This window comes from Centruroides vittatus, unplaced genomic scaffold (genome assembly GCF_030686945.1).
Source record: "Centruroides vittatus isolate TY-2023 unplaced genomic scaffold, ASM3068694v2 contig_364, whole genome shotgun sequence".
Lineage (NCBI taxonomy): Eukaryota > Metazoa > Arthropoda > Arachnida > Scorpiones > Buthidae > Centruroides > Centruroides vittatus.
In genome coordinates, this window is record NW_027122188.1 from 5,388,776 (window position 1) to 5,413,773 (window position 24,998).

Genomic DNA, 24,998 nt, shown 5'->3' on the forward strand with positions numbered 1-24,998 from the left:
GTCATCTTTGCTACTGTGGGAACGCCGGGACGTAGGACGGAGTCGTACCTCTTTTTTTTCGGCGAACAGGTCGGCAAAACCCACCCCACTGTCAAGGATGGCTAAATTTTTATGATATCCCGACTCGTCGGGATCGGGTAATTATTTGTCAGGTCGAGTGGAGGAAGTGTGTGGGTTCGTCGATAAGTTTAAGGCGATACCCGAATTAACGGAACCATGAGGAAAACAAATAACGATTTATTTAGACGGTAAACAAATACAAAAGGTCTAACGCATTCAGTTCCTAACCGCGGGAGAGAGAGTACAAATGTTGGGGGGATCATACCTCTTCCTAGGATTAGTCGTAGGATTAGCTGTAATCGTAGGATTAATCGTCTCGGTTCTCCGGTCGGAGGTAACAGGAGATCGGGGCGGCTCGTCGTCGGCGGGCTTCGGTGACTTCGTGTCTCGGCCCTCGATTCTCGGGACGGATCCTACGGGTCGGGTGTCTTGTGCGGACCTTCAGCGACCCCGTTCACAGATATTTCCCCCCTTTATATACTCCAGGTGTCGTCCGCTGCGATCACCAATCGCGATGGTGGGTGATGAGTCGATGTCCGTGACTCAGTGGTTGGATCCGGAGTGGAGGGAAGTGCGTTTCGACGGCGGAAGGCTGCACATTCTTTGAATTTTGATCGCTTCTCCGATATCTCCCGAGGGGATTTGAACAATAAAAATTTAAGATTTGTTGGGCCGGGTTTAACCCCGTCCTCACACTACTTAATTGAGCAAATAAAAAAAAAAATACCAAATCATCCAAAGTAAAAATTTAAAAATAAATATTTTATTTAACGAAAACAGTAAATTTCTATTTAACATTACATATACAAAGACACTGCAATTTTTCTGAAAGGAAACGATTAAATCATCAAAATGTATGAAAATGAAGTTTTTAATACTGTAAAAATGATATTGACAGAGGCCACACGAAAATAATAGTTATAAATTTGAAAAGAATAAATAATAACAGAAATATAGTAAACAAGATGTATTTTCATGTGGATATATAAAAATGAGAAAAATCTCTATTTTTGACTTATTTGGACACATGCCAGTACACTACTACAGCCCTCAAAAAACTTGCTAGGGCTGGCAATAAGGTGTAGGAATTGGACTGGATTGCAGAGAAAAAACATTGCAACCTTGACAAAAGTTCCTTAATTCTGCTTTATTGCTTAATATCTTTTGCATAAAAACTAGAAATGGTATGGTATGCACTCATTTCATGGTTTCGGTAAGTAACCCACAGTTGGATTCGGATATTGCTTTATCTGCTATTGGGTTGCCTTAATTATGACAAATTTAAAGGATCATTTGTTGGACATGTTGATTTTGGTGACATTGAAGCTACATTTGCCAGCAGAATGCTGAAGGTGATCATGCTCTGGTTTTTATGTTTTAGCCCTATTTAGGTGGATGGACACAAACAATTGCCTCATTCTGTTGCAAAGGAGCTACTCCTGGTATAACTTTATCCATTTTTCTTACTAGAGCTATTATTGCCCTAGAAAAATGCCATGTTGAAGTCACAAGTACTGTTTTATTAGTACTTTTTACCGACGGCCGGATGGCCGAGCGGTCAAGGTGGCAGCCTACCGCTCTGGGGGACCCGGGATCGAATCCGAACGGGTCGAATAATCCCCAGGAATTTTTCGGGGGGTGGTCCGTTTGGATATGTCGGGCCCCGTCCCTCACCACCCGGTCGCCCCATTGTGGGCCTGGCCGAACCCATAATGGGCCTACTAAAAGAGGCCCTCTTAGTGCCCACCGGCGGAAAGAGAGTCGATGTCCGTGACTCGTGGTTGGATCCGGAGAGAGGGAATTTTCGAGGGCGGAACGTTCTTCGGACCTTCCGTCGTTCCAGTGGGCTGGAACCATAACACTAAAAGAGGGGCCGGGGAAAGAGTTGCATGTAATTTCTGTTTGTGACAAACTATTTTCAACTCTCTGCACTGCAGTCTCAGATTGACTTGTGCAAGGTTTAATTAATTAATGCCGGTATTGTAGATTTGACGACAAATTTAGGCTAGTTGTATTTAGACTAAACCTACAACTGTAGTTGTATTTTATCTCTACTGATTTGTAAAGATAAAATACAACTAGCAAGTTATATTTACTAATTACATTTTGTTTCTTTACACCAGGGCTTCTTAAACTAATGGGTCGCGACCCCATTTGGGGTCGCGAGATTTTAATGCAAAATATTAAAAATAATTTTTGTAACTATAATAAATACAATTTTACAACTTTTTGTGCACGCCCTGCTTTACACCTTTACTAATGACCGACAGTTGCTATTTAGTGATGTTAAAATATACGACGCTTGGACTCAGACTCGTCGAGTTTTAGATGGATTATTGAATACAAATAAAAGTGAAAAACTCGACGAGTCTGAGGAGTACTCGGAACCGAAAACTCCAGTTAATGCCTTAACCGCTTCGGACATCTGTCCAGCCTTTATACAATATTTTGTTTTATAAAGATAATTTTGGGTGAAAAGGGACATTTGAGGACGGAGCAATAACTTTTCCGAATATATTACTGCAATTACATTCATTCTATTTTGGTTGAGAATTTAGTTAAAAAGCGCAAAATTACCAGACAAATATCCGGTATTTTCCATTACTTGCACATACCGAATGATCGTAGGTATTTTATACTACTCGTTTACATATTGACTATACACTTTCTTAGACGGGCAGATGGTCGAGACAGTTAAAGCATCAGCACATTGGATCACCCGAGAAATTTTTCATGGGCGATCTGGATATATCGATCCCATCCATTTTTCACCACCCGCCCGGCCGTTTGTGACATGGCCGAATTCATAATGGGCTTGATTTTAAAAAATATTATTAGTACCCACAAAGCGGAAAGAGGGAAAAAAAAGCCTTTTCCCTCATGGCAAGAATTAAAATTACTTTTTCCACAAAATATATAATTTATAATAGATTATATAAATTTTCTATAATCTATTCATTAGTTGTTGCTTCATATATCCTGTGAAAGAAATGTATTTAATTAGATTTGTAAGTATAGTACACTGTAAGTATTTTATTATTATTATTATTATTTCAGGCGACCTATTAGCAAATTAATCATTATAGCAGACTTTTTATTTTTAAATAATTAGATAAAATTAATTTTATATGTTGATATTTTCCTTTCATTTAATAAGTAATCATCCGTTAACTTAAAGGTATGATATTTTTCCACGATAAATAATTTAAAAGCCAAAATAATTTTATCGTACAACGAACATCAAATTTTGTTCCGTCGTAATTATTATTAAAGGGATTTAATGTAACACTCGTCCTAACATATACACTAACTATACCTTTTACGTGCTGTCTAAATATATAAATTCTAATATTATATAATTTTAAGAGTTATAATCTTTTTCCACCGAGAGAAATATTCCGGATGTTTGTTGTAAGCGCGTCACGAATTCTTCAACTTGTTTATTTAGTTCAATGATTATACTTTGTATTTATACTTGAAAAGGACAACTGGACAGGAAAGACTTTCGTGAGAAACATTTTATCCAGGTCAGTCGTACGCTAATCTCTAAAGTAAATAAATAAATAAGTTTAATAGTCAAATCAGGATCACGAAACCGAAATATATTACATTTTTAAAATTACTTTTACTATTATTAACGACAATTTCTGTTACTGCATAAATATTAAGCATCTTCCTTATTTTCGGAGGATAAAACATTTTTAGATTTTATATTAAAATTTTAACACTTTAAACTCAATTTAATGGTGAAAATTTAGCATTATTTTATTTGTAAAATTGTCATTTTTTTAAATAACTCTTTCTGCCCTGTGGGCACTACGAGAGCCTCTTTTAGCAAGCCCATTATGGGTTGGTCCAGGCCCACAATGGGGCGAGAGTCGGGGGTCGACATATCCTGTCGGACAACCCCCCGAAAAATTCCTGGGGATTTCTCGACCCGTCCGGATTCGATCCCGGGTCCCTCAGAGCGGTAGGGTGCCATCCGGCCGCTAATAAAATTGTCATTAATAGATGAATAGAATAAATTCTTTAAAAATAACAACATTGTAAAAATTTTCGACCGATTGTCAAAAATAAAAAATGTTTATAATTTATAAAATAATTTTAAAAAATTGATCTCATATATTATTAAGTAAAAACAAGATTTTAATTATTAATATATTTATAATATTATCTTACGAAAAAGCGCCACCGAACGACTAACGAGGAAACTAGAATAAACGATCTGAATCACAACCAGAACCGAAAAGGTTGCGAAGTCGGTAACTTGGAACAAGGCCACAACGCGGAACTTGGACAATGTGATAGATAAAAGACGTATATGGATTATTAGGTTTGTGTATTATTCATCTATTTAATCCGTTTTAAACGTATATCATTGTAGAAATTAAATTAAAACTCGAATGAAGTAAAATACGTTAACAAATATGTTTTATGAATAATCCAGATGGTGATTAACCACTTAATGGAAAAATTCCCGCGAAAGTTAACGTGATTTATAATAACTTTTCTCCTATTCGATTTTTAAATATATTTACAATTGATTTACTCACCCCCCAATGAATCATCTGGCATTTAAAGGAAGTTTAAATTAAAGCTTATTAAAAATATATTAAACATCATACATGAAATGAATTCAATGGTGGCCTAGTTTATAAGTTTAAATGTTTCATATATATGTGATCAACGCTCTTGTGAAATCCTGTAATTACCCATGTATGTATGTTTCTCTTAATACACTTTATAGTTGTTGTAATTTAATATCTGTTCTGTTGTTAAAAGAATTGTGTAACATTATATAGTCAATTAGTCTCATCCGTTTAAGTTTTCACAGGAAACCAGGATAAGGTTCATCTATAATACTGTTTTCATTTATGAATAAACACTAAATATTTATCGGATTAATTTATATATATATATATATATACAATACTTTACATAGTATTGTTATGACTCTCATTAATTTAGTAATTGAGTATTTAAATTTGTATTTAATTCATGTTCGCTTTTACATAATAGTTATTGATGGTAGTCGTCCGGTAATATAGAAACTAGCCGACGTTTTTAAGCTTAAAAGAATTTAAGTGGAATGTGATTTAAAAATACTGAATAATAGTTAATTAACCATTATATACTTGTATTTCTTGTTATTGCATAACTGTTTAAAACAAGACATATTGTTGGCTAAATTTATATTCTCATTAGCGCCGTGTAAGAAAAAAATCTAAACGTTTAGTTTTTGAATCAAATAACGATGCTTGCTTTCTCTATATAAAGTTGTAATATTTAAAAATGTAGAAATAAATGCTTTTACATAAAACAAGATGTTTAGACAAATAACTGTCATTTTTATTTATATTGCATTTTTAAATAAATCATTTCTAGTTAAATGATGGAAGTATTTTATGAAAAGAGACTAAATAATCATTTTTAACTTAATTATTTAAAAAATTAAAAATAATTTAATAAATTATCATATTTATTACATCATTTGTAATTAAAGATTTAATTTTTAAATTATTTATCTTCTGTTATTGTTTAATTAATTATATATTTTATTGTGCTAATTCTAATATTGGTTATACTGTTCAAAAATATGAAACTTAAATTATGTATTGGTTATGATTTGTCTTCTGTAATACGGTAATTTTAAAAATTATATCAGTAAATTCAAAAACGAGTGAACATAAGTTGATAAAAATCAAAAGTATTTTTATTTAACGCTTCTTGTTTGTTGTATAGTTTTAATTATGTCTTAATTTTAAATGCAATTATCTGAAATTACAAATTTCAACAATTCATTGTTAATCTTTTATAAATCACAACCGTACCCAGCAGAATTGAATAAAAAACTTAAACCAACACCTTAATGTTCGCTGAGAGATTTTTTAATGTAACAAACGTTTTCGATCTATTCGTTAGATCATCGTCAGGTTAACGCATTAACGCAAGGGACGCGGAGGGTCTTCCTTCAGCTTGGAAATATGCCGTTAAAAACTTATAGGAGGCGCTTGAACTTTAGTATATTTTAAATTGAATTATTTCTAGTTAGGATAGGTAATATTAATACTTGAGTACGGGTAATGAGTTCTTATTTTACACTTGTTGTATCTTTTATAATGTATCAGTTATTTTATTAATGTTATTGGTTATTAATGTTTTGAATTTTGAAATTGGTGTTCCATTTAAGAAATATTCTTTTTAACCTGACGATGATCTAACGAATAGATCGAAAACGTTCGTTACATTAAAAAATCTCTCAGCGAACATTAAGGTGTTGGTTTAAGTTTTTTGTTAATCTTTTATATGAATATAAGCAAAATTAACTCTGACTTCACTGCTAAGGACAAAATATTAAGAATTTAGATGATATATGATATTTAAGAAGAGATTATTGAATTAAGTAATTTATCTTCCAATTTATATTTTATTCCTAGTTTATTTTCAAGGTCAATTTACACAAAATGGAACATCAAGAGAAGATTCTCAACAAAATTTATATTACTAAGTTTAATAACAATGAAAAACAATTATACAATATATACCAAATGTTACAAAAATATGATTATACATTTAATTTATAGTTTGTTTTTCAATATGTAGGTTGAGCATTGAATTTCTTGTAATAAATCTTTTATACTTATAATACTTCAATAACAATTAACAGGAAATTACTAAAATGAATCATTGATGTTTGGTAATTCAATTAAACTAATCAACCATTAGATATTTCACAATCTTATCTTAGAAACAATGCCAGTTCTTATATATTTATTTTAAGATATATAAAAACACTATATTTAAGGAAAACAAATATTTTCTTTTTAAATGTATTTTATTATATTATATATGTGTATGTATGTAACGTAAACATTTTTAAAATAATTTTTTGTTTTCCATTAATACAGAAAGAAAAACATAATTATTTACTTAACTTATATAATTTACAATATCGATTCTGGTGTATTTACTTTAGAAATCAATTCTCATATCGGTACATATAAAATCCAATATATCTTCCTAAACCTTTAAGTTTCCGGTACCCAAGACGAAAATTAACCAACAACTAACGTTTTCGATTCTCCTCCGAGATCTTCGTCAGGTTCTTTGACGGTTTTGAAAATGGAATGTGATTATTCCTCTTGCATTCCAGAAGAAAATTCAGTTTAGCCCTTGCCCTCGTTAGGGCTAACGTTAATTTCTTGTATGTTCTAGCCGGCATAGCTATTTATAGAAATCAATCCTCATACCGGTACATATAAAATCCAATATATCTTCCTAAACCTTTCGTCTTGGGTACTGGAAACTTAAAGGTTTAGGAAGATATATTGGATTTTATATGTACGGGTATGAGGAATGATTTCTATAAATAGCTATGCCGGCTAGAACATACAAGAAATTAATGTTAGCCCTAACGAGGGCAAGGGCTAAACTGTATTTACTTTATATTAAAGTACAGAATGCATGCTTCATTATGTTGAAATTTCAAATCTTTAGATATAATTTTATTATATTTAGCAACTGTATAAAGTATATAATGAACCAATAAAACATAGACTTGAGCTGACTCTCATCTTTCTAATAATGTAAGTTTTTAAATCACTTCAACAATGAATGATTAAATTGGATGAATAAATTTTTTTTAGCAATCTAAGAACAGACTAATGCATTAGAAACTTGATGCTATTTTTTTTTTTTTTTTAAATATAGAACTAATTAAAATTTTGATTTTGAAAAAAATATTCTGTAAAATTAAGGATTAGGTACTGACAGTTAATCTTTATATTTTTGTTTATAAAAAATGCTAAAATATAAAATTTTAATTTTTCATATTTGTCTGATTAAAACACACAGTATTGAGTAATTGTCAAATAAATGACTAATATTAGTTATCAGATCTAGCAGAAAGAATTGATAAATTAAATTGGATACATAAGTATTGGATAAAATGAAACTTGGAGATATTTTAATTGTTTTATTAATATCTTAGTTTTTTCAACAGGTTTTCTTAAATCATAAATTGTATAAATTCTGTTATTTTATATTTAAAAAATTACAAAAGATTAGTTTATTATGAAATTTAGGAACTCAAAAATAGTTTTTTCCCTCTCTATAATATACATAAGATTTTAAGATTTTTAAGATTTGATTATAAGGTTAGTCATAGCGAAGAGCCATTAAAGCTTTTTCATATGGAGTTAACAATTTGATTATCCATTGTTTAAGTAATACAATTACTTTTTCAAAAACCTGATGTAGAAGAAAAAAATTTGTCAAAATATGACTTTATTCTAGGTCTTTTGGTTTGTTTGATGTAGAAATTTTTTGACAACCTTGTACAAATAATGAAGAGAAATGCTAAATATTTCTCTTAATATTGTTAATCAAAGTCATTCTAATCTAAAAAGCTCATATACCCTTATATTGATAATGATAATTATCCTGTATTAGTGAAGAAATCACTATCTGCTCATTATGTTTACTTTGTTGATTAGAGTAGTAAACTACAATCTGGTTTATGAAAACTAACTTAAGAAATCAAGACTTAATCTTACACTGTTGGAAACTTAGCTTGCAAATTTAATCAAGTCTACCTAATTACGCCGCAATGAAATTTAGACGAAACTATTTAGGTTTGTTTAAAAGTATCCCTTGTTGATCAGATATCTGCAGTAAACTTGATTTCTATATCATTTAAATATTTAAATGACTGAAAATTTTTGAGAAAAGCTCTAGGATCTTGTAATAAGAGAATCTATTGCTGTAATATATTTTAAATTTAATATATTATCACTCGTATTCCTACTACAGTAGAGCATCGATTATCCGACTTAATTGGAGACTGGGGTTGGTCGGATAACCGAAAAGTATGGAAAAATACATTATTAGTATAGTGTATTAGGCCTGGTTTAAATACTAGCCTCCCTTTCATGGTCGAGCCAGTGCTGCCAGCTAAAACATGCAAAAATTTAACAAAAATAATATTAAAGTAGCCAAGACATAATCAAATATTGTAGCACCACATCACTAGCGGACATTTGAATTTGCCGACTAGAACGCGGTTGGTTAACCGATAAGTCGGTTAATCGGGGGTCGGATAATTGATGCTTTACTGTATTTCAAAATTATAAATTTGAGGAAAAAAAAATTTAACAGATTTTCCATTGCTAGATAGTTAATTAGTAAAATTATAATAGTCAAAACAAACTCAGTTATGTCTAGCTTTGAAAACAATCTGTTGCTTATTTTCCTTTTAAAAATGCCTAATTAATTAATATAGCATTTAAGACTCATGCAAAAAATAGGATTGTTAGATATTTTTAAATGTTTAAAACTAAAGACTGTTTAACTTTATCAGTTTTACATCTACAGTTCTTGATAAATTTCTGAAAAATAGGGTTAAAAGTTTTGGAAATCCAGAGTAGAAATAAAAATTTTTTATTTAAATAATAGAAGACTTAAGGTGGGTTTGTACTTTAAGAGCACTAAATAGTTTAGTATGCAACACTTTGAGTGTTGCTAGTGACATACGTCTGTTTTTTTTTTTTTTTTTTTTTGTTTTAAAGAGAAAAAAGGACTTTTCTCTGTTGGTAGCTCAAAATTCATTGCATTCTTCAAGATACATTAATAAAATTGAATTGATTAGTAGTAGAGCAGAATTATCTTATGTATTGTAATTTATCATTTATATATTTTAAGTTAATCAAACGTATGAATAGATATTATTTTTACATATCTGTCTGAAACTTACCTAAAATATCAAAAATTTAATTTGGAATCATCATCCTTGGTTTGTTTTATAAAGTTATATTATCATCTGCTTTCTCTTCTTTGTGAATCAACTGTATGTACTCTTGTTTTTCTAAGAATTTTTTGACACATGCTTTCAAGGCTTTATTTTAAACTGTATTTACTGAAAACATGTGCATTTCTTTTGTTGACGAGACTATGTCTTGTCTCTAAAATCACACTGCTGTCAACAGCTGCACACCTTAGAGGTATGGAGTACATGTCGGGAGTTGCAATTTGGCAGAGTATTTGGTGCCAAAATCATGCACACATAAAACCAGATTTGTATGTAGTCAGGGGACTGAGAACCAGGTCAAAAGAAAATACAAAATGCTGAGACTGTTTCTACATACAGGCATGAGTATTTGTAGAAACAGCGTACGTGTTCCTCGCACTCTCCGAGACATTGTCTCGTCTCAAAAATGACTTTGCTGTTTTACTTGTTTTGAAGTATTATTGCTTATGGGAAGAGAATAATAGAACAGAAGAGATACATTCTTTCCTCTTTTCTGTTTGTATGAAGTATAAATTTGCCTTTAGACTACTAAACGTTTGTTGAGAAGAGATCAATATCTTCACTAATGTTTCTGCCAAACAAGTTTCTACAATCTTATGACAGTTCAAACAAGTAGTTTAAGACAATTGAACAAGAGAAATATTTAATTCTGCTTCTGAATGCTATAGATCTTTTATAAAATATTATGTAGTCAATACATTAGGGCCAATGAACCAGGTAATAGTAACAGACCTTGTTCAATAAACAATAAAAACTATATTTCCAGTTTGTTCAACAAACCAAAACCAATCTTAAATTATAAGATAATTCTGTTTAAATTATTTCCTTTTTTTTTTAGTTTGGGTTATGTAAAAGAAAATTATCATCATGAATCGAAACCAGACAACCCAACTGAACATCAATAGACATAAATAAGAGAATGATCTTTGTATCAGGATGTTTTATAGAGATGATAAAAATATAAATTAATATTTTATATTCGGTTCTCTTTTAGATATAATAGATTATAAACATTTATTTAAATTAACATTTTTTAAAATATAAAATATATTTCATTAAAATTTTTAAAATATTACTGTCAAATTATTATTATTATTTTTTTTTGTAGTGTAAATCTGTGTACAAATATCTTTAGTATAATACAGTATATACTGTACATAAAAATGTTTAATCTTGATAGGTATAATAATTTTTAATTTAGACAAAATTTATTTGCTTTCAAAAGTTTTTGTATTTGAAATTATTTTACAATTTTGACTGTATTATTAAATTTTTAAATAATAATTTTGGTTAATGTTACCTATGGTAGTGAACATGGTGGTTCGTCTCTGAAACAGTGGGGACGCACGTTCTAACCTAACCTATTCTAATAAATTACCATAATTATTGCCAACCAAATTATTAGAATAGGGGTAATTTATTAGAATAGGTTAGGTTATGTTAGAATGTGCGTCCCCACTGTTTCAGAGAAGAGCCGCCATGTTCGTTACCATAGGTAACATTAACCATAATTTTTAATGTTATGAGGAATCATTACATTTTTTAATAACAGTAATCATTTTATTTTTATATATTAACTTGAAAGAAATGTTTTTCTGTACTGATTTATAACATATTACTCATTCTTTCGGTTAACATATTATGGAATTATGTTAATTCAATGTGTTTGTTTTTAAAAACAGCAGCTTTTAGGATATTGAATACTGAATAAAATTTATTAGTTAATGATATTTTATTTATGTATTATTAGTGAAAGAAAAAAAAAAAAATAATAATCCAATGATCATTTAAATATTCAGGCTGTAATGTGGCTATAACCAAATAATTAATACTGATAAATTTGGTACTAGAGGTAAGCGTTAGGTGCCATCTCTTATCTAAATATTACAGCCCGAATATTTAGGCGATCGTTGGATTATTATATTAACTCATCGGGCTTTGAGATGTGTTTTATATGTATAAAAAATAGATAAATTTAAGTTGAAAATGTTTTGGCTTCCTAAAATATCTCTGTAATTAGAACAAAAAATCAATACTTATGATAGATGAATAATTGGTATCAAATAGAAGAATGTTGCTATGAATGCAAAATATTAGTTTTAAAACATTATATATTTCTTAGAGCATAATTAAGATTGTTTATGTAAATATAAAATAATTACCACTGAAATAAAAATGAAGACATTACTGATATGCAATATTTTAAACAAATTATACATGTATTTTAAAAATTATTATTATATTAATTAGAATACATGTGTTTTAAACAATTTAAATCTATGATATATGGATATATTTAATCAAAGAAAGCTATATAAATAATCACAAAAAACATTAATAATCAGCAGAATTTGTTCTGTGATATTCTTGAGTTCATAATATAATAATAATCAATGCTTCACAAAATATAAACATAAATCAAATGCTTAATTGAAGCATTAAGAGAAATTATTTCCTTGTGTTTTAATTGAAAGTTGGTTTGTTTGATTTTATAATTTTGTATATTACAAAAATAAGACTTTAAAATTTTTATTCGTAATATATTTTTATATCTTTAATAGTTTTATGCAAATAATTAAAATTTATTTTTATTTTTAGATGTAATTCTCTTCAAATGTATTTATATTAAAATTGTAAGTTTTTAAAATGGCAGAAAAGATGGCAAACGATCAAAATAAAGTGTCTGAGGAAGATTTTAAAGAACTTAAGAATAGGCTTAAAGTAAGTTATTTTATCTTATTATATTTTTTAAATAACAACAATAATAATTAGTATTTAATTAGCTGCAGAATTGTAAATTTTGTTCAGTTATTAAATTTAAAATAATTTTGAAATTTCATTAAAAACACTTTTTAAGTATATTGATTGATTTTAGAATGTTACTTTTCATGAAATCTAGTAAACATATAATTTAGAGAAAAAGTAAAATCATTCTTTACGTGATAATTATTATACTTAATAAATACTTGTAAATTTAACTCTATTACTTAACAAATTAAAATTATATAATTTATGACAACAGATAAACTTTTATATTAGATTTTTATTTAAATTTAATTTTATTTCATTTTATTTTAACTTTTTCTGAGATATTATTACTTTATAATGTTAATTTGTTAATATACAGTACATTGTTTCTATTTTGTTCATTTTCAGTATTGGAGTTTTTTACATTTAAGACTTTTTGTGAAAATCTAAAAATACTTTTTATGCAGAAACATATTTCTAGAATTTTTGTAGTTAATGCTAGATATCTCGATGTTGACATACCAATTTTAGATAATAAAATATTTATTCTAATCTATCGTATAATTCATTATAAATTTTTTTGACTTATTTAGTTTAAGATAACAGTTACAATTATTAGATATTGCCTAGTATTAAAGCAATTTATTTAAGAAAGTTTTTCTATAATAATTATTAGATTAGGCTACAATAAATTTCTGAGTTTATCTAATTTGTATTCATTAGTTTTACTTGCTTACATTTAATTGAGGCATTTTATTCACTATAAGCCTAAGATCCTAGCTTTTAGAGTTAAGAAAAATATTATTTAATTTTATTTTAACATTTAAAAGATTGATTTGAGTCTAAGGAAGAGTATTAAATTTTGAGAAGGTTTTGATTTAAGCTATTGAAGAAATTAATGACTGCTCTATCTTAATTCTTATTTAGTTTAATAATGAAATGATTGGACTAAATTATTAATTGGTAATTATTTGGAAAAAGCAATTCAGAGGTGAATTCAGCATCTGCAAGCTTGTTAGACACATTATCATTGCCATTAGTATTCCAAATCACATTTTTTTGATTGTTTGTTGAAAATAAACTAGAATTCACTAAACTATTAACTCTTAGTAAATCACAATATATATCAAATATTGTATTTCTGAAAATGGTTTGTTTAATATTAAGAAATTTTATATAAGATGAAATCCATTTAAAATACATTTTTAATATTTTAACTATTAAGACAAATATTACAAAAGCAATTATTGTAATTAAAGTCAATCAATTAAATTCTTTTCCGCTTGAAAGATAAATTAAAACTCATTATTTCAATAATTTTATTACATCAAATTTGTCATGTTTTTAATATGGCTTTATATTGAAACTAGTTTAACAAAAATCAGAAATAAAATTATAATTCAATCCTTAATCAATTCCCATAAGATATTTTGAAAGTTACACTAAAAAACTACTTTTTGAAGAACTGAGTAAAAATAGTTCATTCAGTAATGACCATTAGTGAACTGTTTTTTTCTTACATTAGTTTTTCAAAACAATACTTTAGCATAACTTTCAAAATTGTAAATTGATATAAGTTTTAAACTAACAAGCTTTTCTTTATATAAAAAACAGTAACAATCCTACTTAATTATTTGATTAATTTGAATTTTTTCTTTTTGTTGAAGTAGATCAGATTTTTTTCAATTAGTAATTTTGCTCTAATGTATGAATACAATTATTGTAAATTTGAATTGTGCTTTTTTACTATTATATTTATTTATATGCAGAAATTTTTCCTTTTAAAGGGTTTTTTTTTTTTATTATACTTATATAGTTTTTGATTTATTATATTTTTCTGATTTCTTTATCATATCAACTATTTTCTAATGGGTGTGAATATAATAATGATCTTTGAGATTTGTTTACGACTATGAAAAATAACTGTTTAATTATTAATATTCAAAATGCTATTAGTTTCTTTAAAATTTTTAGTAAACAAAATTAAACCTTTCCATTTCAAAGAATGGAATAGATGAAATTTTTATATTTATATTTTGTTTTCATTTCTTTTATAAATTTTTTAAAATTATTATTTTTTTTTCCTAGTTAATATTTGAAGCTGATCCAGAACAGGTAATATATTTGATTTTAAAACCATTTTATTATTTAGAACTGTGTAAATAAACAAGATTAGATGTTTCAAAATAGCATGTTGCTATCTAGAATAAATGTGAAAATGATACAGTGGAACCTGGTTAACTTGAATTGGTCGAGAGAAAAAATTCAGACTTAGAATTAAAAAGTTTTGAGTTATGGAGGTTCAACTAAAAATCAAGATTTTGTGCATCGGTTTATCAGTGACCCATAATAAACTATTCGTATGATATTTCCGTGGATCTTATTATGTAGAATTGTTGTATCAATGTAATCTCTGTGTTGTCCAGAAACTGAAATAATTAACCAAATGGTTAAGTAAGCTACTGAGAAATGCTTTTTTGAATGAATTAACCATCCAGGGAAGCATTTCTCAGTATAAGTGTTTAGTAAGGATTTTTTAATTGTGATATTTCATGCCTAGAATTTATCTGTTTTTTATTTATCACAAAAAGCTACTCTTTATGATTGGTATGTTTTTTAAAATTTTGCTGCAAAGGTTAAAATTTTTATATAGAATTGGACTATAATCATTTTTTAAAATTAATTTATCAAAAATCTATTTATTTGTTATACCAGTTAGTGGGAGAAATCCATCAGCAATCAAGTAAAACAAAAAAAAAATGTTTAGGAAAGAAAGCAGGTTTGAATGAAAGTTACAGTATCCAGGTTACTCAGTCTGGAAGCCACCACCTCTCTCTACAGTCATATGTGATGTTTATTTTTATTCATATGTGGTTTCTGCCCCCCTTTTTATAAAGTTTGATTAGTTTATTTGATTGATATACATTAATTATTTTATTTAACGAAAAATTAAAATTCTGGAAAGTTTATGAAAATACTATATCAAAATCTCATTCGAGTTAAACAGTTTGACGAATATGAATTAACCAGAGGTAGACGTTAGGCACAATCTCTTATCTAAGTTAATAATTATAATTTAAGTAAATATTAAATAAATTACTGGCTGAGTACCATTGTGGAGTTGTTCATAGGTCGTGGACGTAGGAGTCGTCCCCAGCCAGTACCGTATTTAACCAAGTAAGGTTATATCTAAATGAATTAATCAGTCTGATTTAACATGTAAACCCCTATGCTGGATGATTGGGGAAAGAAAATGTTAGTACTTAGTACCGGAAATTCGAAAAAAGGCTTAAGAAGGTATAATGGACATCATATGTACCGGTATGAGGATTGTTTCTATGAAAGAAAATGACTGAGTAAATGCATGTTCGAGTTAACTAGGTTCCACCCTATCTTATTTAGTAAGATATGTTTTACTTATAAAATTTTTTTATTTATAACTATATAAATTTATTGTAATGATAAAGATACAGTTGAATTTTGATATAGTAAATAAATTAATATATATATTTAACAACATTCATTCATATTTATAATATCTGAATGATATTAATCTTTTTTAATGTGTCAAGTCTTTATTTAACTAAATATATTCTGAAGATTTGAATCTGTTTACAAATTAATTAATTGAAACAAAGTATATTTTGAATAGATTTGGAAAACAATAATTTGAACTTTCAAAAACATGTTTGTTTGGATCAGCAAATAATAATTCTTACATTTACTAATCCTAGAGAAAAGTTTGAATTTATGAAGTAAGCCATTGCATCAACAAAGAATTAAAGTAGTGTACCATCATGGATAATCTATTGAAAATTAAATGAAAGTGCTCAAAAGATACTTAAAATAAATTATAAATTATTCATTGTTTCAAAATTTGATTAACTTTTCCCCCCTTTATTTTGAAACAAAAGATATAGAAAAAAAATTATCTCGTATTTATATTTAATTCAGTCAAGAACTTTTGATTTAACAGTCTATAAGTTTGAATAAATTAACTATCTAAAAATTTTGTAAAGCATATTAATTATTATTTTATTTCATTGAAATTTTAACATTTGAATGCAATTTAAAAACTGATAATTCTATATTTTTTATTTATAATTCTATTTATTAAGGTAATGCTGTAAACAGATTTCAAATTTAAAATGTATTTTTTAAATAATTACTTGAAATAAATAAAAAAATGTTAATTCATTTTTTATTTATTGGCTTACTTCTTAAACTAAAGTTGACAGTTATATTTTTTGAACAGTTGTGTATCTTTTCCAAGTATTACGACAAGACAATTGTTTATTGGATTTTACTAATAGGTGTCATATACTATTTGATGGGATGCTAAATTGTTTACATTATAATGTTTCATGACCAGCCTGTAAAATTGATATTAATTTTAGTCTGTTGACATTAAAGATTTTCTAATTAAATTTACAGTTGAAAACAATAGTGCAACATAATTCCACAGTTAACACAAGGTTAAATTTATTCTAAAATCCAAAGAGGTTTAGTTTAATTTATAATAAGTAAGATATCTGTTACAAATGTTTTTGTCTACTTCGAAGACCTTCAGGTAGAACTTTTAAAAATCGAATCTTTCTAATTGACTAGTTCTGGAATAGAACATGTAGATGAATCTCTGATACATTTGAATTAAAAATTTTGAATTTGAATGAATTAGAGATTTGTATACACACTATTCTAGAATACCACAATTAGAAAGATTTGAGTTTTAAAAGTTCTACCTGAAGAAGATCTTAGAAGTAGACAAAAACATTTGTAACAGATATCTCACTTATGTACAAGGCCTACTTAAGGTTGCTGAATTTTATTTAAGTTTAAAATTCTAAAGTTTAAAACTATATCATCCATTTGATATAGAAAGGTATTACTGTAGTTAAATATCAGAACTTTGGAAAATTGCTTTATATTAACTCAGAATTATAATAAATCTTGTTTCATAAACATTATCTGTAAAGGAATGTAAAATGTACTTCTTACCGTATTTTCTGGCATATAAGATGACTTTTTAACCCAGGAAAATCTTCTCAAAAGTCGGGGGTCGTCTTATATGGCGAGTATATCCCAAACTCTATATTTTAACTGTAAAAGTTGGGGGTCATCTTATATGCCGGAAAATACGGTATTTATGCATCCATTCAATTTTCTGGGTATTTATTTTATATAAGTAAACTGTATAAATACAATAATCTTTTAATTGATCCTAAAATTTCATTATGTAGAGATTTTGTGCCTTTTATTATTTTGATAAGATTTAAAATTACTCAAGCATTATGTTAGCTGCTTAAATATTTAAAAAAACCCAAGTTTACTTAGTACTGTGTATATTTTTGTCATTTTTAATCAAATATGATTTTTATTAAATGATCATTTAATAAATTTTGATGAAATTTGTTTTATTCTGACATCAATATATTAAACGTGAGTCATCCAAAATTGGCTATATTTTTAAAAAAATTATCAAATTTAATTAAATGCATTAATTGATAAGATGTGAAAGAACTGAATTCACATTATTTTAAAAATTCTAAATGAAATTATTACTTACTAAAAAATTTAATTATAGCAATAATTTTTATGAACATTTTACAATCTTTATGCATATATAATATAATAATTTAAGTTTTATTATTTTTTTAAAATCGTTTTAAATTTCTGTTTATGAAATTAAGTCGAACATTACAATAAGTATGCATTATAAAAATAATGTTTAATATTTTAGCCTTCATATAATTAATTTGATATGACTGCAAATTACATAATAAATTTTCTTTTTTTTCTTTTACTAATTAGTAACAGATGTGTTCATCTTCATCATTATAAAAAGTCAGATTTTTAAAATGTTTATGTAATTGAATTTTGAATTATTTATGTTTGTTTTGAATTAATTTCTTTTTATTTATATATTAGTTTAATGTATTTTAATAGTCATGATTTTGTTTGATAATGATAAAAAGAAGTTAAGTAATAATAATGAAGAGATTTAAATTTAAAAAATTTTTTCAAAATTATAATTAGTTTTTCCAAGCATTTTTTTGCAATATTAAGGTTTTTAAACATTTTTTTTTCATATTAAGACTTTTTCTCCAAATATTTTTAATATAAAAAGACATTACAAAAATTATTAGATTTGATTGGAACATTTAACATATACATCCAAAAAATATCAAAAATACTTCATACTTTATAAAAGAAGTGAAAATTTTAGTTTAAAATTAATTACTTTTTATATACTTTCAAACTTCTTAACGTATATATGATCCTGAATCGTAAATCTTTTGTGTTTCTTTTATTGGCTGTAATTTACAGTTAGGTGTTTTTATTTAATTATTTGCATTAGAAAATGCATTCTTTCTATACACAGAATCATCTTATATCTTAACCATCTCTACCTTCATCTTAATCTTAATTTGTCACAGCTTTAAACGATAATGATGAGGATGATATAAATCCTCATTTACGACATTGTCATCTTAATTCTAAATCATGTGCTGTGCATCATCCTTAATATTAACTTCTCACTACATCATTCTTAAATCTTACACATCTGTATTATTGCCTTAAATTTGTAATTTTCTACATTATCATCTTATCATTCTAAACTTCTGTCTTAAAAATGACATTAATAATATCTTAAAAGACAATTATTATAAATAAAATGTTTAGGATGAAAATCAATGAAAATAAATTAATCACTTTGGAATTTAATTGGAATTTCCTGGTGAGAAACTTTGCTCTGTCATCAAGTTTTCCATTATAAAAGGAAGCATAATCATGACAAACAGTTGTCAAATACAGTATATGTAATAATCTCTAAATAATTATAATTTTATGTAAAACAAGTATATCAAACTGTGTTCAAATAAACATTTAATGCAATATATATATATATATATATATTTCTTTTAGTATTTAAATTTAGAAAAATTCTTTACTACTATCATAGTTATTGATAATTAATAAATTTTTTTCAGTATCACAATGATATTTCAATTCGAAGATTTCTCAGGGCATTTTTAACAGTAGATGATGCTTTTCAAGCTATATTAAAATGTAACAAATGGAGAAAGGAATATGGTGTATCATCTATATCAGCCAATGATGCAGATATAAAGAAAAATTTAGAAAGTAAGAAAGCAGTAGTGCTTCGTCATAGAGATTTTGAAGGAAGGTAACAGAAAATTAACTTTTTTTATTTATAATAGCTTTCTTATAATATGTACATTGACTTTACTATGCTACATTGTTATGTTTGATTGTTGTAGCTGCACTTATATTTTTGATGTTAGTGATCTAGAAGAAAATATAAATGATTTTTTCTACATTAATTTGTAAATATTTTATTTTAAATATATACAAGTTAAGTAGATTGATATCAATTATTATTGAAAAATTATTTCTATATATTACTATCTACAATAATAAGATAAAGAAATTTTGAAGTTATATGGCATTATTATTTTTTTAGAATTTTTGATTAATGCAATAACAAATTTAGGAAAATCCTAAAGTCAGACTTTCAGAAATGATAAATATTACTAAGATAAAGGTTTACAGAACAATATATCTGGTTTAAGTGTATAATAATGTAAAATATTAATGTGTAACAAACATGCATGCACAATTTATGTATATAAGATTCAAGACAAACCTTTATACATAGGTATTATATAATACTGTTCAGAAATTACAATATAAATTTAAGTTTATTTTGTTACAAACGTTTAAAATGCTTATATTTTTTTATATTTCTCAGTAAATAGGTACAGGGATCATTCAGAGTTAACCAAGACTTTAGTTTCTTTAAGAGAAAATGACAGTACTATACTGACCAAACTAAGTCAGTATTTCTGTCTAATGTGCATGCACTGCTGCCATTATTGTGGGAGCATCATGATTTCTTTGGTGCAAAAAGAAGTGGGTTATGTTGATAATCCAGAACACCATTTCTGGAGTTTTGTCTTAATTGAATTTTATTTCTCCTAGATGCCCTTTAAAGACAGATCCTCAAACAGATGATAGTTGTTTGTGACCAAGTCAAAAGTTCCCAATCATTATGGTTAGAGATACTGCTCTCAGACTTGTTGTTTGGAGTTGTCATTATTCTTCATAACACTGTCTCTTTTATGACAGCTTTCCTGGTTTGTTTTGCAAACTTAACCTACAATGGTTTCCAGCAGTATGAAGTAGTATTCAATAGTAATTGTTCTCCCTTTCTGGAAAAACCCACGTAAATAATACCTTTTAAATCTCAGAAGACAGTTGCCCATGTCTTTCTGGCAGAGGGCTGAGATTTGCATTTTTTTTGGTAGGCAGAGCATCTTGGTGTCATCATTCCATGCTACTTTGTTTTCTGAAATGAAACAGTGCACCCAAGTTTCACAGCACATGGTGTTTGCTTCCAGAAAATGAATACCTTCAGTGTGAAAATGCTTAATCAGCTTTTAAAAAATTTAAATTTTTTATTTCAGAATATTCAATAATATCTTCACAATCTAGCTGTTTGAGAGTATTTTTTTCTATATCAAGCATTGCTAAAGATCTTAGCCTTTCCTGTCCTATTGAATTTCTTAAATAATTTTTAACTTATTTTAAAACAGAAAAATCTCTTTCCTGTTGCATTACTTACAGGCATAGTTAAGTAAATTCTTAACCATATTTCAATATTAGGAAAAGAAGATGGAATGCTATTTTTTTATGAACTGGTACATATTGTTCAGGGTTTGCAAATTTTGTTTTCTTGCCATTAAATAAATTGTCAGCTCATCTTGTTCTTCAATATAAGTAAACTTTTTTTATTTCAATTGTATAATCTGATACATTCTTTAAATCTTCAAATTCTGTAAAAAACATTTGAAATATTTTGTTAATTTCTTGATTGTTTTTTTTTTGTGTTTCATATCAATTTTGCTACAAATTTTGTCACAAATAACATAGAATGCATTTATTTTAAAATCTGCTTGACCTGTTAAATTGATATCTCCATCTTTTTGGTTTTCATCAAAATATTGTTTCCATTTTCTAGGTTTGTCTTGAGTATGAATGTCATATTTGATGTAGGATATTACTAATGCCTCATTTTCAATTTTATTATATTTACCCCTTCATGTATATATTTTGCAATAAACTCTGTAGCCAACTTTTATAGGTTAAGTTATTACTAGGATCTCGTATGGATTTACTGGATGTATTTATCCTTGTTAGTATTTATTATTTTTTTATTTTTTTTTCTGTACTGACGCCGGGGTTCCTCAGTTACAGGCCCTAGACCAGGGATGTCCAGCCCACATGCTGCATTGTGTCCCACTTAATATTTTTATGCGGCCTACCTCACCCTAAAATTTTTAGGTACGTTTTCATTTATTTTGGTAAAGAATGTTGTAAAAATTATTCTCATTTCACTGGATACACTTTGATGTCATAATGACATAATTGATGCTAGAAAACTGTACTACTCCACATGCAAAACATACTATTGTGAACAATTCTTTTCGTGCATGAAAAACATCAAAACTGCTGAAAGAAATAGGTTGAGTGAGTTCCATTTAACTAACATTCCTCGAATTATGACTAGTACCATAAATGCAGATATTGACAATATTATAAAAGGAAGGCAATGTCAAAAATTGCATTGAATCTATTTTTATTTTGTGTGAGTACAATTTGTTTACTGTCAATAATACAGTATTTTATGTAATTGTATATTTGTTATTAAAATTTGATACTCACAATTTGAACTTTTTAAAAGCATGTATTTATATAAAGTACCTTTGTGGCCTGCTGAATATATGTAAATTTCTAATTTGGCCCATTAGAAGAAAAGGTTGGACAACTCTGCCCTAGACATTTGTCTTATTTTTCTATTGGTTAATCCGGCACTGCAGGTTATGCATAGGAAAATACATACATTTAATGTTGATACTATAAACAGTATGAATCTCTCTAATTATTTACCACTGTGTACTCAGTAAAATTTTTAATGCTTAGCCCAGTAATTATTAATTTTAATGATTTTTTTGTGTAAAAAATGCATGTTATTTAAAATGTTGTTTGATTTTAGAAAATAGGGAAGATATCTCAAATTATATTTAAGATATTCAAATTTGATAGTATTTTAAATGCTTGAAAAATTTTATATTTTATTTCTTTCAGGCCTGTAATTTATATTCCAGCAAGGCAACATTGTGTAACAGAAAGGGATCTCAATGAGTTAACTCGTTTCATTGTATATACATTGGTATGCAATTTTTACAATATCTAGTTCTTGCTTTCAGTATATCAATTTTATGATATTTTATTTATTGTTTCCAAATAAGTAAGTATTTATAAATTTTTTAATTATAATGAAAGAACAGAAATTTTATTTGATTCATGTGATCATATTCTTTTTAATAAGAAACTGATTATACACTGAAAAAAATCTTTATGAAGATTATGAACTTCCTAATGCTATTTATAAAACTTAAATTAGCAATAATAAAATTGTTTTTGGTTCATTCACCTGTTTAGTGAAGCAAAAATGTCTAGTGAAGATAATGGTACATGATTTTTATAGTTAATTTTGTATATTTTATTAATGTCTCTAATGGATCCAAATTATTAAAATATTGAAAGACTTAAAAAAACCACTATGAATCATCAAAATGCATGATTATTATTTTGAGAATATTTACCCTAATAGATAAAAATAGATACTATTGAATTGTTTAGTATCACAGTTGCTAGTTATAATTTTTATTTACAGACAGACATTTAATTATGTTATATAGACATTTAGATGTCTAATTACTGTTCAAACAATACTAACAAAACTGAAGCGTGAAATCATGTGTCAACATTTGTCACTATTGTCATTTTTTAAATAAATATTTATATAATTCATTTTAAAGTTATAATGCAATCTTTACTTTAATGTGATGTATTAAAAACAAAATTATATATTAATCAATAATGAAAATAATGCATGTTAATTTGTACCAAAAGAATTAAAAAATTTCAAGTAATTATTTTAAAAATCATTTCAAATATTTACTATTCATTTGAGAAGAAAGTCCAATTTATTTAATTGATATCTTTTACTAATAGGTCCAAAAGAATTTATATCTCTTGCAAATGCATGGAATTTTATTCTAATATATAAGTTAGGAATTAATAATAATAATTCTGTTTTGCAATTTCTTTTGCTAAATATTTTATCTCATAATCATTAAATTGTGAAAATGTATTATTTATTTTGAAGTTTATTAAGAATACAGTTTCTTAAATATTTAATGATGCAACAAAGTTATATATGAAAATTTGTGTTTGTTACTTTTATTTTAAAAACACCAGTTATTGTTGCATAAATATATTTTTAAAGTTTAAAAATTATCATCATTTTCACTTATCTTTAATTTCAGCTTTCATTTTTAGTTTCTTTCTTATTTCAATTTTTTGTTTCCTTATTTTATTTTTAAATGTCTTATATTCATATATATTTTGTTACTTATATTTTACCCATGTTATTCAAGAAACTTTATATGTCAAATCCTCTCTCTTTCAACTTTATTTCTTACATATTCATCATTTTAATGTGAAGAAGAAGAATGTTGTTTAATTCCAAATTTTGTTTTCCATTAATAATTTACTCTTGTCCTTTCTCACTTTGAATTTTCTCACATTCCTGAATATAAATAATGTTTCGTTGATAATCCTTCTAGTTTTTTTTATAATTAATCTTAATCTTCTATCTTGTCCTTAATGGGATTCATACAAACATTTTTTTAGAATTTTTGAAAATTGAAATAAATAATATTTCAGAGGTAAATATTAAAATTTATATTAAACAGAATTTAGATATTTCTGTAAAAATAATTAAGAAAAAGTATAAATATTTTGAATTCTTTTCAGTTCATTTAGTTTTAAGCAAATGATCCAAATTATAATAATTACATATAATTATACAGTTTGACTATTATATTTTTAATAGCTTTGTAGTTCAAAAATTTAGTTTTGGAATATTTTTAGTTTTTGCTATATGAGTCTTGGTTTAATTCTATATATCTTTTACTGTAATTGATTGTATAATTATAAGTATTAATTATGCAAAGATTTAATTACTATAGAAAATTGTTTGGAAAAATTAAAGTAATAAATTGAATAACTATCATTTACACTCCAAAAAGTTATTGAAATGTTTGTATTTGTATATTTAAAAAAAAAGATAAAATTATATTGCGACATTTTTGTCATTGTTTTGTTCAAATTTTCCTAGTTATTAAAATAAAATATTGGATTTATTTTAATATTTTCAAATTGACAATTTGGCTTCTCTCAATGAATATTTATTTTCCATCTCAATCCAGTTGTGATAGTTACATAGATGAAA

General features: G+C 26.6%; 1 protein-coding gene across 2 annotated transcripts in view; it reads left to right on the plus strand.

Annotated features, from left to right (window-relative positions):
- Positions 1-3,484: 3,484 nt before the first annotated feature.
- The window catches only part of LOC136975150 (uncharacterized), a 28,497-nt gene continuing 6,983 nt past the window's right edge, over positions 3,485-24,998 (plus strand). Inside the window, exons 1-6 of one of the 2 annotated variants that reach the window (XM_067270177.1) lie at positions 3,485-3,587; positions 4,247-4,393; positions 12,464-12,586; positions 14,702-14,728; positions 19,606-19,802; positions 22,784-22,868. In XM_067270177.1, coding sequence (XP_067126278.1) covers positions 12,512-12,586; positions 14,702-14,728; positions 19,606-19,802; positions 22,784-22,868 — 384 coding nt within the window. In that variant the 5' untranslated portion in view covers positions 3,485-3,587; positions 4,247-4,393; positions 12,464-12,511. The remainder of the gene's footprint in view (positions 3,588-4,246; positions 4,394-12,463; positions 12,587-14,701; positions 14,729-19,605; positions 19,803-22,783; positions 22,869-24,998) is intronic. The other variant, XM_067270178.1, reaches the window with a different exon arrangement.